The sequence below is a fragment of the Physeter macrocephalus genome, chromosome 7 (genome assembly GCF_002837175.3).
Source record: "Physeter macrocephalus isolate SW-GA chromosome 7, ASM283717v5, whole genome shotgun sequence".
Taxonomy (NCBI): domain Eukaryota; kingdom Metazoa; phylum Chordata; class Mammalia; order Artiodactyla; family Physeteridae; genus Physeter; species Physeter macrocephalus.
The window spans coordinates 91947595-91962049 of NC_041220.1; the positions used below are offsets into that span (position 1 = coordinate 91947595).

Here is a 14455-nt window from a genome sequence, read left to right on the forward strand (position 1 = left end):
GGTTCAATCTGGGAGGAACATGCAGGGGGCTTCGAGAGTTCATTTTCTTAAATAGGGTGGTAGGGCTATAGGTGTTCATTTTATTGTTCATTTATGCTCTGGAACTTACATACGTATCACCTACTATTTGGTATGTATCAATTACTGTGTGATAAAAGGAGGGAAAACAACTTACCTGGCTCAGGTCACAGCTCCAGCTCAAAAGCTCAGCTCCTTTAACCTGGATTCTGAACTAGCTTCCCCTTTCAGGTTCTCCCTTCTCTTCACCATCATTCGCAGATGTTTGGTTAGGAATCTCAGAACCCAGCTCTGTCACGTCACTACCCTCTCCCCAAACCATCAAGGGCTCCCCACTGCTCCACAAGCTAAGTAAAAAGCATATGACCTGCTATTTAAAGTTCCATAATGTAGCACCTCTTTGGTCTTGTCATATAGCACTCCCTTTTACAAATTTTACCCTCAAGGTAAACTGGTGGCTTAAAAATTTCTAGACATACCCTGAATTTTCCTATTTCTTTGTTTTTGTTCCTGCGATTCCCTTCACTAGAAGTGTTGTTCTCTGCATGAGGAAGTGGACATTCCACCCATCCCCCAAGGCCATATCATCTGTTACCTCCATTATAAAGGCTGACCTAAGTCTCCCAAACCAGGTAGCATCTTTCCTTCCTCCAAATCCCTGATGCTCTTTATATACTGCTCATGGCTCTTGAGTTACAGTTGTTCTGTCTATTTGCCTTAATTCATTCTCTCAGTAGTTGCTGAGTACTTCCCAGTTGCCATTAAGTGCTGGGCGCTGGGATACACATCACTGGGCAAAATCAACAAGTAAACAGCCATCCTGACCCATCCAAGGACAAAAGGGAGTAAAAGGAGTTAAGCAGGATTTCTGGGCACTTTGCAAGTGCAAAGGCCCAGAGGTCAGAGAGAATACGAGCCATCTGAGAAACTGCAGGTAGTTTAGTACCAGGAAGAGATGAGGTAGCAGACTTCCCCAGCCCTACTTGTGGCCTCCCCTGCAGCTATGGCAAGGCACCCTGCATTTAAATGTGCCCACTAAAATCTGCCAAACTCACCAACAGTGCAGAACACATGTAATCCTTAGCTCCCCCTCCCCCCAAATCAATCATGTGATGTGGTTGAATAGTCTAAGAAAGACAGCAGGCCATGAAATCTTAATTCCTCTCGACCTTCACAGCAAATGTTTAAATGCACTCCCTGAAGTGCTTTGTGATGTTAAATTCAAAAGTCTGCAAGAAAGATAAGCTATTAGCAGATACTCTCCTTGTGGGAAAGTGTCAGACATCTTGGGGTGTGTGTGTGTGTGTGTGTGTGTGTGTTGGGGGGTGTTTACAGATGTGCTCTCCCTTTGGGAAAACCCCACATATAAACATTTTGATATTTGAATGCTTAGTTTCCCCTAAGAAGTTGTGGGGAGTAAAGGGTGGGAAATTTGGAGGGTGAGAAGTAGAAATGGGCAAAAGTCAAATTTGGGAGTTTCATGAACTGAAGCTTACTTGGGAAACAAATAAAACAGCCCACAAATTGTAAGGTGTATCAATTGGAAAATGATCATTTCATTAAAAAATTTCTTTCTGATTATGCAAAGTAAGGCCACAGATGATAAACTTTTAAAGGATGATAATAATAAACATTGTTATTCAGTGCTGTTTTCCCTGGGCTCATTTTCCCTGAATTCCCTAATTTGAGATTCTCATTCACTGAGGTGCTATCTGTTGATTACGTGGGCACCCATGGACCAAAGAAGAAAATGGCGCTCTCTTGGACTTATATTTTAATTTTTAATTAAGGTTCGGATCCAAGTATGATCAGTGATAGGTCTGCTCTAATGTCTTTGAGGCGGTGGACCGATGGGATATGTGCTGATTTGCATATCCTTTTTAGTTATTATGGAAATACCCAGATCATTTAGGCAATAAACGAGCCAAGAAAATATGGCCCAAGGAAAAGTAAGACAGAATTCGAGGGCTGACAGAAGAAAACAGAAAGACAGACTCAGGTAGAGCTTGGAGAAGTGTGCCCTTATTTGTAAAATCAAGTAACTGCAAATGGGGGGCATTTACAAGTCCTCATGTGCGGGGTCTCATCCCATTCAGCACAGGATGAAATTTGCTAACTCCATCAGAAGAAGCTTAGAAAGAGTGAGTCTGTTTGGCTGTGACACTGGAGGTCTGGTGAATGACTTCCAGCAGTCCTAGGGAAGATGCGATAAAATATCTATCGGAAGATGTAGCCTGAGCCCTAAACACACTGCCTTCGCTCCTTCCCACAAACAAGGTGGAAATCCTGGACTTTCTGTGGCCTGCCAGTGAGAGGCAGAGGGTCAGCTAGGATCCCCTGTGCTGTCTCCAGACTCTGAAAGCAAGAAGAGCAAGCTTGAAGGGAAGAGAAGTCAACGTATTCATGTGTCTCTCAATTTGATGAATGCGGACGCTCCCTCTAGAGGACTAATTTTTGTGTATAATTAAACATGGAAATGCTGTGTTTTCTAATCAACAGCCAATCAGTCGGTGATACTCTGAATATCATTACCGGGAGGCTGTGATTTCCCTGCAAATTGCTTTTTTGGTTTCATTTTAAGACTCCATCTCATAAGACTACACTGACAGATTGAAAGGTAAGGACTGAGAAAGTTCAATCTAACTTACCACGAGCCCTCCAGGTAGGCGTTAAGGCCTCTGCGAATGACGTGGCCCAAGTAGCCATTTTTCTCGGCTACGTGCTTTGTCCATCTGAAAAGGAAACAGAAGAGTAAATATCCAAACTATGGCAAGTTAAATAATTGCTTTTTACTTCGTATGATTTCAGTAAATCCCACTTGGGGAATATTTTGTTTCTTAGAATTTCTATGGAGCAACAAACCAGAACTGAATGTTAAGAAGATAAAGAAAGATACATTTTGAGAGCCTTGCATTCAGTGCCCTTTCTAATGAATGCTTAGGAGTTGTCATTTTGGGGAAAAAAAGATGTGAAAAGTACCTAATGAAAAATGTCTACTAACATGGAAAAAGATAATCTTTATTAAGAGTTCTAGCAAGTTGATTTCAGAAGGACAGCTCTTCCTAAACAAAGACTCCAAGAGAGACATTGCCAAAAAGATTAAATCAATAGAGTACCTGACGGGTGCAGACATACTGAGAGGAGATTTAGACGATGGAAGGAGAATGTGGAGATCGAGTACATAGACATGATAAATACACAGAGAGAGCTAAGCAGATAAATAACAATAAAAAATAATTATTATTCTATAGAAAACAAAAAGTTATGCAAGAAAGAGTAGTCACAGTATACTACATGGCTCAGCTGTGAATAGCATTAAATTGTCATTATAATGTAAACCCTGATACCAATCCAACCAAACCAGTGATATATTTATGGGGAAGATGGGAGAGGGAAGGAAGCATGAACACGCAGGGTAGCAAGAGGTGGCAGAGTGAAAAAACTATATCTCTTTCATGAGACATCATTAGACAATGCCTATAATGAGTATAACAAGAAATAGTGGTTTAAGCATGTTATTTAGACATAGCGGCAAATAAAAAAGAAATAATTAAAAGATGAAAAGTTATTTATTCCAGGGAGCAGGAAATGGAGTGTGTGGAAGGGAGGCAGAGATTTCCTGTTTTTTCTTGTCAAATTATTACTTTTTTAAATTAAATTTTTGTTTTTAATTTTTGTCTTTTCAAATGACTTGGCTTTTTATGTGCATGTGTAACTGATAAAAATAAAGGTGAATTTTTAAAAATGCAAGAAAGGGCTTCCCTGCTGGCGCAGTGGTTAAGAATCCACCTTCCAATGCAGGGGACATGGGTTCGAGCCCTGGTCAAGGAAGAGCCCACATGCCGCGGAGCAACTAAGCCAGTGCGCCACAACTGCTGAGTCTACGTGCCACAACTACTGAAGCCCACCCACTCTAGGGCCTGCGTGCCGCAACTACTGAGCCTGCATGCCACAACTACTGAGCCCGCGTGCCGCAACTACTGAAGCCCGCGCACCTAGAGCCCGTGCTCCACAACAAGAGAAGCCGCCACAATGAGAAGCCTGCGCGCCGCAACGAAGAGTAGCCCCCGCTTGCCGCAAATAGAGAAAGCCTGCGCACAGCAATGAAAACACAGTGCAGCCTAAAGTTAAAAAAAATTTTTTAATGCGGAAAAAAAGAATAAAAGAAAACTCTATTTTCTCAGGCATGGTGAATATAGTATTGAATATATGGCTTTCCCTTCATATGCAATATCTGGCAGGTTCTTACACAACGGCCTTCTCGGGATCTCGAGGGAATGTCTCCAGGTTCCCTGTGATATAGTAGAGAGAACACCACAAGGTTCCTTCTATGTGTCCGCCTTGTGCAGCCTTATGGAAATATTCACCAGCTAATGTCTGTAAAGAGATGAGCAAACATCAGTCTCATTAGTGAGAAGTCCTCCTGGGCTGGTTTCATCAGAGCTAAGGTCCTGAGGCACTTAACACCTGATATCATCACAGGTTTATAATTTCTAACATCTTTAAGAAAATCAAGTCAAGTTCCAGGAAGACAGCCAATCACAGAAGCTGGCCTCTCTACATGATAACCTTGACCGCAGATATTCTGTTAAGTTTACCCAATAAATAAGATAACAAGACACTACGAATATCATTATCACCTTATCGGATCCTCACATAACCCCTGCCAGCCCGACAGAAGACAGCATCAAAAGTCACACCAGGTGAAACTTCAGGCATTTGCTTCTCTAACCTTGCTTAATACCTTTTTTCAAACTCAGACACAAAGACTGCATTTCCAGTAGGAAGGTGAGAATTAGAATATGACAATAAAAAATCCATTCTGACAGATGTGTGGGAGGGCTAAAAGACATTTGCAATGCATAAAAATATACAGCTTCCTAGTAGTCAGAGAGAGGTGGAGGGAAAAAAGAAAACAAACACTTAGACGGGTATACGTTCCACTGATTATGATTATTTTTCCCAGGCAGTTAACTGCCATTTTTAAGTATGGGCTTTGGAGTCAGACAGGCCTGGGTTCAAATCACAGCTCCGCTCCTTACTAGCTGCGTGACCTTGGGCATGTCAGTTAATCTCTCCAACTAAGAGAATAACTCGATTTCTGCAACTGAAAAATGTGGCTTCTGATAGTAGCTGGCATGAAAGTATGGTGTGAGGATTAAATGAGATAACGTGTATTCGAGGCTTGGTATGGCGCTTCACAGAAAATAATTTTTTTCTGATTCCCCACCCCCAACTCTGCTGCTAGAGCTTGCCCATCCCATTAAATGCTACCTTTTCTTCCAATCTCAATAAATGCCAAACACGCAGGAGTCATCCTGACTCCGCTCCCTGCCTCACACCTCACATCCAATCATTGTCAAATCCTGATGCCCTTGACCTTCAAAATATAGATTTTGAAGAATATAGATTCTTGACCTTCAGAATCTAGTCACGTCTCAGCGCCTCTTCTGATACTGCCCATCCTTCCTCACTTGGATTCAATGCATTAACCCCCTTGCTCTTGTCTCCTTCAAGCCCAGTCTCCACCAGGATCCAGGAGGAACGTGTTAAAACACAGCGTCTCCCCGCCCTGTTCAGAGCTGTCCCATCTTACTCAGCGTAGCTGCCTCCTCGATCTGATTTTCCACCTCCTCGCACCTTCCTTGCTCTCTGCTCCTGCCAGTGCAGCCTCCCTGCTATTCCTCAAGCACACCAAACCTGCTTTCTTCTCTGGACTTTTGCCCTGGCTGTTCCCTCTTTCTGGAATGTTCTCCCAGACATTCACAAGACTCCTTTAGGTGTTTGTACAATGTCACATTATCAGAGAGACCTTCTCTGATCTCCCTTATAAAATAGCGTCCCCCAATCTCTACCCTCTCGGTCCTCCTTATCCTGCTTTATTTCTCCCTATAACACTTATCCCACCTGCCCTCATACTATGTATTTGTTTGCTTATTATCTTTCTGCTCCACTGGAATGTAAACTTCCCCAAAGCAGGGACTGTTTTGTCTGCTGCTGTATCCCCACTGCCTGGAAGAGTGCCTGGCATAGGGTGGGCATTCAATTAATTTGTTGAATGTAATGGTGCTCAGATTATACTACCATCATCAATATTATTATTAATAACAAGGGGTTTCCATTTCACATGGGGACCAGGTCTTGCCTCCACTTAAGTGTATGACTCTAAGTTATGAAACCTTTCAGAGCCTCAGTTGCTCACTCTGCTAAATGGATGTAATAACAGTAACTATCCCAGAGGGTAGTTAGGATGACATGGGACGGCACACAGAAAGTGTCTGTGAGTGTCTGGCCTAGAGGAAGTGTTCGGCAAACACTGAAGATTGTTATTGTTATTTACATTATTATTAAATCTGGTCTCATACCAGGCAACCCTATTTGGACCCAGCTTTCATTGCTTCCAGTAAGATCAGTCATCAATCTCCGCACCATCTCTCTCTCTTTGTCACCTTGCATCATCTCCCTCTCCTCTCCCCAGCTTAGGCTTCCTCCTCCATGAAGCCTTCCTGACTGCTTTGGCCTTCACTATTTCCCCTTTGCAGAACTGTTTGGGTCACAGCAATTAGCACACACTTGGCGTTTGGCTAATGCCAGCCTTTGCTCTTCACCATCTTGTCTTCCTAACTGGGCGCTTGAGTTCCTCAAGATCACGGTCTGCGTCTTGGGTGGTGTCTGCATCACCCATGGGGCCTTGTCTGGGCTGGGCATACAGTACACCTGCTTCATGACTAAGTGACTGACCAGCTGCACAGCTGGTCTGAAGTCTTACTCACTTGATTCCTTCCAGGAACTCCTGGGAAAATGCCATCCAAGTACAGGACTCCAAGATTGTATGATGCATCTGGGTTCCCCATTTCTTCTGCTTTTAACCAGTACTTAGCCGCTTTGGCATAATTTTTCTTGAATTTGTGGTAATACCATCCCAGGCCATTGACCGCCTGATGCAATCCCTGGATTTTAGAACAACAAGAAAGGAATTCCTTTTTTTAAAACAAAAACAAAAACAAAAAAAAAACCCCAAACCCAGACAGATTCAACTGTTGTGAAAGCATTCTGCCTGAGTCTGAGAAAAACCTTTCCTGTCTCTTTTTTGGGGGCAGATGGCATTAAAGAAAAGCTAAGCGCTGGAAAACATGAGGCTGCCTCAGCGTCTTCCCAGGAAGATTTCACCCGGCTGCTGCTGGGATTTCTGCCTTCCAACTCAGCAGTGATGCTGGCCCCCAAATCATCTCTCAGCCCCTATGGGCTCTTACGCAACGCCCTCGTCTACAGAAGGCCTCTTACTGCCCTGCAGTATCATCAATGCCCTTGAAATTCATGACCGCTCAACTGTGACAGGAGGCTGGAAACCTGCCCTGGCTAGGATGATTTCTAGGTGACCTGCCTGCCTATCTTTTGATTACTCTGCCCTCAACACCAACAAACCCTCTGTGGGGAGCAGCCGCAATGGCCTACTTGTAAAGCACAGGTGCCGTGGGACTGCTTGGCACCCCAGCTCCGATAGGTAGGGTCTGGTTGGGGCTGAGGCAGAGGGGAGGGGGAGTGGTCTCAGAACTGTGTCTAAATTGGGACTGTACCACAGAAAGCCTGGTTCATGTGAGTCTAGTCTTAAGCCTCCTTGTTCTTGCTGATTCATGCGCTCAGAGGCCGGCCTCTGCTCTCCCCAGATGCTCCCACCTGCTCCAGCCTGGTTGTTGAAGGCTCAGGAGCCCTGCAGGGGTGTAAGTGTGCAAACCTGGGCATTCGGTGCTCTCATTCCTCCTTTCCTGCCAGATCCACAAGACCGTGGACAAGCAGGGGAGAAAAGGACTGGAGAAGCAAACAGTGAGTGCCCTTGCATCTGTGAGACAGGTTAAGTTAGGGTCCAAGTGTGGAACCAAATCTCTTTTGCCTCCCTTTTCAGAAGTGAAGGACAGGTATCCCTCAATAACGGATGCCAAGATACCAGCCTGCAGCCTTTTCAGTCTGCAACGACTCCTAAAATGCTCTACCTCCTACTTTTCACGTTGGACTCCAGGTGCCCGGAAGACCAGGAGAAAGAAACTGACAAGACCCATTAGAACAGATGCTCCATGAGGGCAGGGATCTTTGTTTTGCATTCCAAGCACCTATGTTAGTACTTGGCGTAGAGTAAGTGCTCGATAAATACTTGACAAACGAACGAAAGCCATCCTTTGAATGCTGATGACACACAAAACAGAATCCAAATCCTACACCCTGAGGATCAAGAGTAGGGTTCAGATTCTCGTAGGCCCTCAAGATAGTCAACACTTGGGATGGTGTCAGTGCCGAGGATCAGTCATAGAGGCATTCTTCTTGAGCCTTGCACGGTACCAGATGCAAGGCAGCCTCCTGAGAATTTGCAGGATGAATGCATTTCCATGAAGTAATAGACCACGTCATATATACTGGCAAGAACCAGCTTTGGATAAGCTTACGGAATACATATCAAAATGGCTTGTGCAATGCTCACCTCCAGACACACAGGTTTATTCAAAGGTACCTGTCATCACTCAAAACATTCCCAGAATGTCCCTTAGAAATTGTATTTGCACCCACATCAGGAGCCCCACAAGAAATCTTGTTTTATTTCTTAACGCTCACACCTTGTTCCGGACATTTCCAGCTGTATCCAAGTGACTTTCAGCTAATTCCAAAAATCAAACTCTGTGCTTCACCACAGTGTCTGACAAAGAGGAAGGGCTTAATAACTCCCTGCAGAATGAATGGGTGAGAATCATGTAACACTTTTAAGAATGCGAGTACTCCAGGCCATAAAACTGCATTTTCTCCAACATTCATCTCAGCTCTGCCAAAGCTACATTCAGAATAAAGCACCTTAGACAACAATTCACCACTAGCATGCTAAAGAGATGCAAATTTCACACCTGCCAGGAAGCCCCATTACTTCCCCATTTTAGGATGCTCTGGAACCATGCCCTCAATGACCACCATTAAGCTACTTTTCTATTTCTGCCCTATTGTCTGTGCCAGGGTCAGGACCTGGCGTGCGCTTCAGTGGTTCCCTTCTCCTAGGTCACATGTCCTCTAGAAACCACACAGGTGAAGAAAAAGCCTCTTGGCATTCTTACTCCATGTTCCAACTTCCTGTTCTACAGGAAAAAAGACACTCTGAGCTCCCTAAAGAAAGGCAATTGAGGAAGAAAAATTTGCATGGTTACATTAGGAGTCTTTGTTGATAGGGCAAATATTATCAGCCTTGGGGAGGGAGGCACATTCAAGAGCCTGAAGGGCTATAAAGGGCCCTGTCAAGGTTGTAAAATTACCATTTCTACCAATCGTTTATTTGCAAATCTGTATGCATTTACCTGTGAGTGTGCACGTGTGGATGTGCATGCATTGGGGGTTTGCACGCAGGGATACGTATGCATGCATGCCTGTGTGCATGCGTGTGCGTGTGCGTGTGTGTCCCCTCACAGGTGATATCATAACCTCCATTCTGTAGTGCAATATTTAAACTAGTTGGCTTGAAGATAACTTTGAAGAGTAAATAGTGACAAAGGGAAAATAATTCCTAAACTCGGCAATAAACTTGATAAACAGCCCCTTTGTTAAAGCACGGAGAAGCAAATGAGCATTGGACACAACAGGGTTAACCTTAGAGGATTCAGGCTTTTGGTTTTCCTGATTCAATGGCATTGATACCCATTCAATTTCAAAGACCCCCCCCTTGCTGCTGCTTGTTATTAGGGCAGCCCTTGATTATAATTTTAGCCTTCAAACAAAATCGGTCTGAATGCTATTGACTGGAAAGTGAGTTTGGCTTTCGAATTTTGCCGTCCTCCTTGTGCAGGTTTCTGTGTATGTTGTAGCTCAAAAATGACTAATCACTGCAAGGCCAGCGACCCCTCCCTCCCCACTGCATTTCTACCTTCTTCAGAAGGCTGGCCATTCACTCTCCTCGACTTGTAAGAGCATGGGTGTGTGTGGTGGAAACGTTTCCCTCTGACAATATGCACAAATGTTACCTTGGAAGCTGCTTTCTTCATCAGCTCTAAGGCAAGCCGTCTGTTCTTTTTTACTCCTTGACCCTAAACAATGATAAACAGCAATGACCACGAAGAAAATAAACGCAGAGTTGCACGCAAAACCATCACACCCATCTGTCAGGGTTCAATAGAAGATACTAAAGCCCAAGCCTTCTCAATTAAAAATCTAATCTTGAAGATTTCTATATACAGAGCTGTTACATCATCATCATCATCATCATCATTATTTTGCATATATTTGTAGAAGAGAGGCAATAAACCTCACCCTCCCAGCTTAGCATCCATAAAAATTCCCCATTGATGGTCCAGTGAATCACATTCCCGTCAATCCGCAGGTGCTGTTGGGAGAAGCCATGAATAAGGTTAAATGAGTCAGGTCATCCTGGTTGTGTTTCTCTGGGGATTGCCTAATATGCGAGCAGACAAAGCACTTTATCTGTGTCGGACAGTCAAGAGTTATTAGCTGTCATTTGCAACCTTCCAGCGTCCTCGTGGGAGTCCCCAAGGTGGAGCACTGTGGCTTCAGAAACAGCTCGAGAGCCAGTGGTGAGGGAGACAGGACCCCTTAGAATCTGTTCCCTCAGACGCTGCCAAACCGACAAGCTTCCGCCAGCAAAATCAAGTTTTTCCAGCAGAGGTGGTTTGTGCAATCACAGACAGAGATGTGGCTTTGGAGTTCTTGTTACAAGAGCAGAACTCCGTGGGACCATGCTGGGGTGTCTGCAGGACCACGTGGGAAAATGGTGGGTCTGAGGGTGGAGCAGGAGGGGTCCCTGAGGGCTCTCTCAACAGAGCTCTGACCACGCAGATGGCAAGTAAGAGGAGCCGGATGAAAACCCTGATGCTTCCAAGCTCACTTAGAGTCTGTTATTGACCTACACAGCCCATGGAGTCCTCCTGGTCTCAGACTCAGCGCTTGACAGGGTCACATGTGATATAATGTTAGAGGGCTTTGCAATGAATACAGCTATTAACTCAATTTAAATTCTTAGCTCTACAGTAAATGAAGAGAGTACTAGCAAACATTCCTGTGTTAATTAACGTGGGCCAAGAACTCTCCTGCCATATCTAATGCTCCCAACCCCAGCCGGGGTGCTGCTATCATTCTCATCAGAGAAACTTGCCCAGAATCACACAGTGAGCAAGGAGTCGAGGCAGGATTTGAACCCAGTCTCCAGAGTCCAAGTTTATAACTGCCATGCTGTATTTTCTCCTATATATTTTTTTTTTTTTTTTTTTTTTTTGTGGTATGCGGGCCTCCCTCTGCTGCGGCCTCTCCCGTTGCGGAGCACAGGCTCCGGACGCGCAGACCCAGCGGCCATGGCTCACGGGCCCAGCCGCTCCGCGGCATGTGGGATCCTCCCAGACCGGGGCGCGAACCCGGTTCCCCTGCATCGGCAGGCGGACGCGCAACCACTGCGCCACCAGGGAAGCCCCTCTCCTATATATTTTAATTCCCATGCTGAGAAAGTATAATGATCCGTAACCTCCTTACAGGATACAGAAAACATGCTGCAGAATCTGTCTTTGTAGTTTTCTAGGACCCAAAATAAAACTGTGAATCCAAATAAAGGTTAAATTACATACAATGAGTTTCTACTCGATTTTAACTTACCTATTTCATAAAACCGATGAGCTGAAGCAAAGTGGAAGATGAAAATATTTTTCAGAAGTGCACCATTACTTCGTTTAATTAGAGAGGGAGAGGAAAGACAAAAGGACATGAAGCCTATTTGTAGTAACTGGATGGAGCAATGAGACCACCTTTTTGGATTTCGGGGAAAGCAACAGAACGACCAGCATGACAAAATGTCAGAACCTGGTTTGCACTCAAAGTTTTTCTCCAACTTCTTTGTTTTCAAGGAATAAAACTGGGGCCCAGAGGGGCTGACTTACCCAAAACCTCGCAGTTAGATCTGCAACCAGAACTCAGATACTTTGAGCTCTAGGCCAGGGATTTTCCAGTGTAATTATATAATCAGAAGTGGGGTGAGTTCTTGCACAAAGACTACACACTATGCACAAGTCTGAGTAGTACTGGAAGTTGTAAAGTGAGAGAAGTGTAAAGTCCTGATGCATAGCAAGTGCTCAATAACTTCATCCACTGGATGAATCCACGGAGGACAGTTGCTGCAGTAAAAGTCCAAGCTCCATCCTCATGTGGATGTGAAATGGGATGTATCTGACCGTCTTGGACAAACTATAGCTGTCATCATGGCACCATCTTTGAATACAATAAGCCGAGTATCCACACAAGACAACAAGCCGAGAGCACACTGCCGTTCTTCATGTTTGGAAAGTTCATTTTTGGTATGGGTTTTTTTTACATTGAAAATACTTAAAGACACCTTTGGCCAGAGGTAAAAATCTGCCCTGAGATGTAGATAAAGGGCTTCCTTCCTCCCACTCAGAGATGACTTAGAATGCAGGAAAACCAAAAAAGCTTTAAGGTTTGGGAAATCAGACCCTGAAGAAACATCCTGTCACCTCCCGTATCATTTATTTATGTCTTTCGCTTTCCCTCTAGATTTCAAGCTCCTGGTGGGCAGAAGTAATGTCTGAGTCATGCCTTTTCTTCTCTGCACTTTGGGCATGGGCCAGCCCCAACTCTGGTGGACTGGTGCCTCTCCTCTGTGCCTGTCTCAGTCCTCTGTCTTGCCCACGCGTATCTGAGACCCCTGAGGTCAGGGATGAGGCTCATGCACCCATATGTCCCTCCATCTAGCACAGAGTCTGGCATTTTGTCAGCCCAGCATGGGTGTTTATTATATAAATATGCGAATGCATTGGCATATGGCTAAGAGTCAAACCATTTCTATGTTGATTTAACGACTACAAAGAAAAAGTCTGGGCTCTAAACTTGGAAACTGTAACAACCAATAGGTTTTAAGACTTGGAGGGCCACAAAGGTAGCAAGAGTCATGGTTGTTAATCAGTGAGCGGCCACAGCTGTGGTTCTGGAGATGAGCCCAGCCACGTGCATCCACGTCCTTGTTTGAAGACACTCGCTCTCTGTGGGCAGCTGCCTCCTTCGGGTCTGGACATAGGGACCAAGGGTTTCCTTACTAGAGCCAACAGCTTTTCCAAGATGGGTGAAGTGATGTCTCTGCATTCAGGGATGAAGACCAGTCCCAGGTCTGAAACACACCAGTTGTTCAACCTTGGGCAAGTTACAAACCCTTTCTGAGCCTCTGTCGCCACACATATAAACAGCTATCGTAATACACCGTGATACCTACCTCGCAAAGTTGTCTCGAGGATTGAATGTATTAATACACGTACATCGGGTCATAAGCACTGCATCAATCAATGTGAAATATTATTATTCTGTAAAGCATTTTACAGTGCTTGGAGCCCCTTCCTTAGGTTATTTCACTCCATCTGTGGTCATTACCAGTGTCTCATGAGATCGGATAAGTCCAAGGATGCAGCTAATCATTGCAGAGGAGAGATCTGAACTCCATCCTCTATCTCCTGGGCTAATGCTCTTCCCATCCGTCCCAATGCTCTCCTGTTGGCTTAAAACCAAGATCTTTGTATCGATCAACGGGACTGTTGGGAACCAGCTCAAACATGCACTTGGTCTTAGCTGTAATTCAACGATAACTCTGCCTGATAGAGAACTTGCAGCACCTTTGCGGCTGCTGGCCGTGTACCAATATGTAAAATATGGGTGCCTTCTCCAGAATGCCAGTCCTTGCAAAAGCAGAGAGAATCCAGGTGTCAAACCTAAGACAAATGATTAAAAACGAGACCAGGGAACTGCTTCTGACTCTGCCTTTTCAGCAAATACCCCTTTCCATCCAGACTGACAGAAGCATGTCCTAAGGTTCTTCAGTTACAGGCTCCCTGATTGCCTGCATGCCTACAGGAAACCACTTGGGAAGTCTGATAGAAATTGTGCAATTTCAGCACAAACTGAGTGATTCTTACCTTAAATAACACGATGGCATAGTCGTATATTAACGCGGGGTCCTCAGTCTCCAGGGCACCCTTGGCGTACCACTCAATAGCCGCTTCCGGGTTCTTGGCCACGCCTTGCTGGCCCCAGAACAGCATCTGGGCCAACCGTTGCTTCAAGACAATAGCAATTTAGAATAATGACTTTCCTGTGTTATGCTTAATAAACAAGACTTTAAAAAGGGGGGAAGGCAAACCTAGTTTAAAATGTTTTTATATTGAGAACCAAGATTTAAGTAGACACATGTTATCTTCCTCCTGGGGACAATAGCCCTGAAGATGAACTGGTGTAAATACAAGTCATTAACACAGGTTGGAAATTGTGTGTGTGTATGTGGATGGGGTGTGTGTGTGTGTCTGTGTGTGTGTGTGTGTGTGTGTGGGGTGTGTGTGTGTGTGTGTGTGTGTATATGTGGGTGGGGTGTGTGTGTATGTGGGTGGGGTGTGTGTGTGTGGGGGGGGGTGTG

General features: G+C 44.7%; 1 protein-coding gene across 2 annotated transcripts in view; it reads right to left on the minus strand.

Moving 5' to 3' along the window:
- SEL1L3 (SEL1L family member 3) overlaps positions 1–14455 on the minus strand; it is a 99353-nt gene that overhangs the window by 21158 nt on the left and 63740 nt on the right. For both annotated transcript variants that reach the window (XM_024119451.3, XM_028492083.2), the window contains 5 exons: positions 13962–14102; positions 10008–10070; positions 6792–6968; positions 4268–4395; positions 2667–2750 (listed from right to left, as the gene is read on the minus strand). In XM_024119451.3, coding sequence (XP_023975219.1) covers positions 2667–2750; positions 4268–4395; positions 6792–6968; positions 10008–10070; positions 13962–14102 — 593 coding nt within the window. The remainder of the gene's footprint in view (positions 1–2666; positions 2751–4267; positions 4396–6791; positions 6969–10007; positions 10071–13961; positions 14103–14455) is intronic.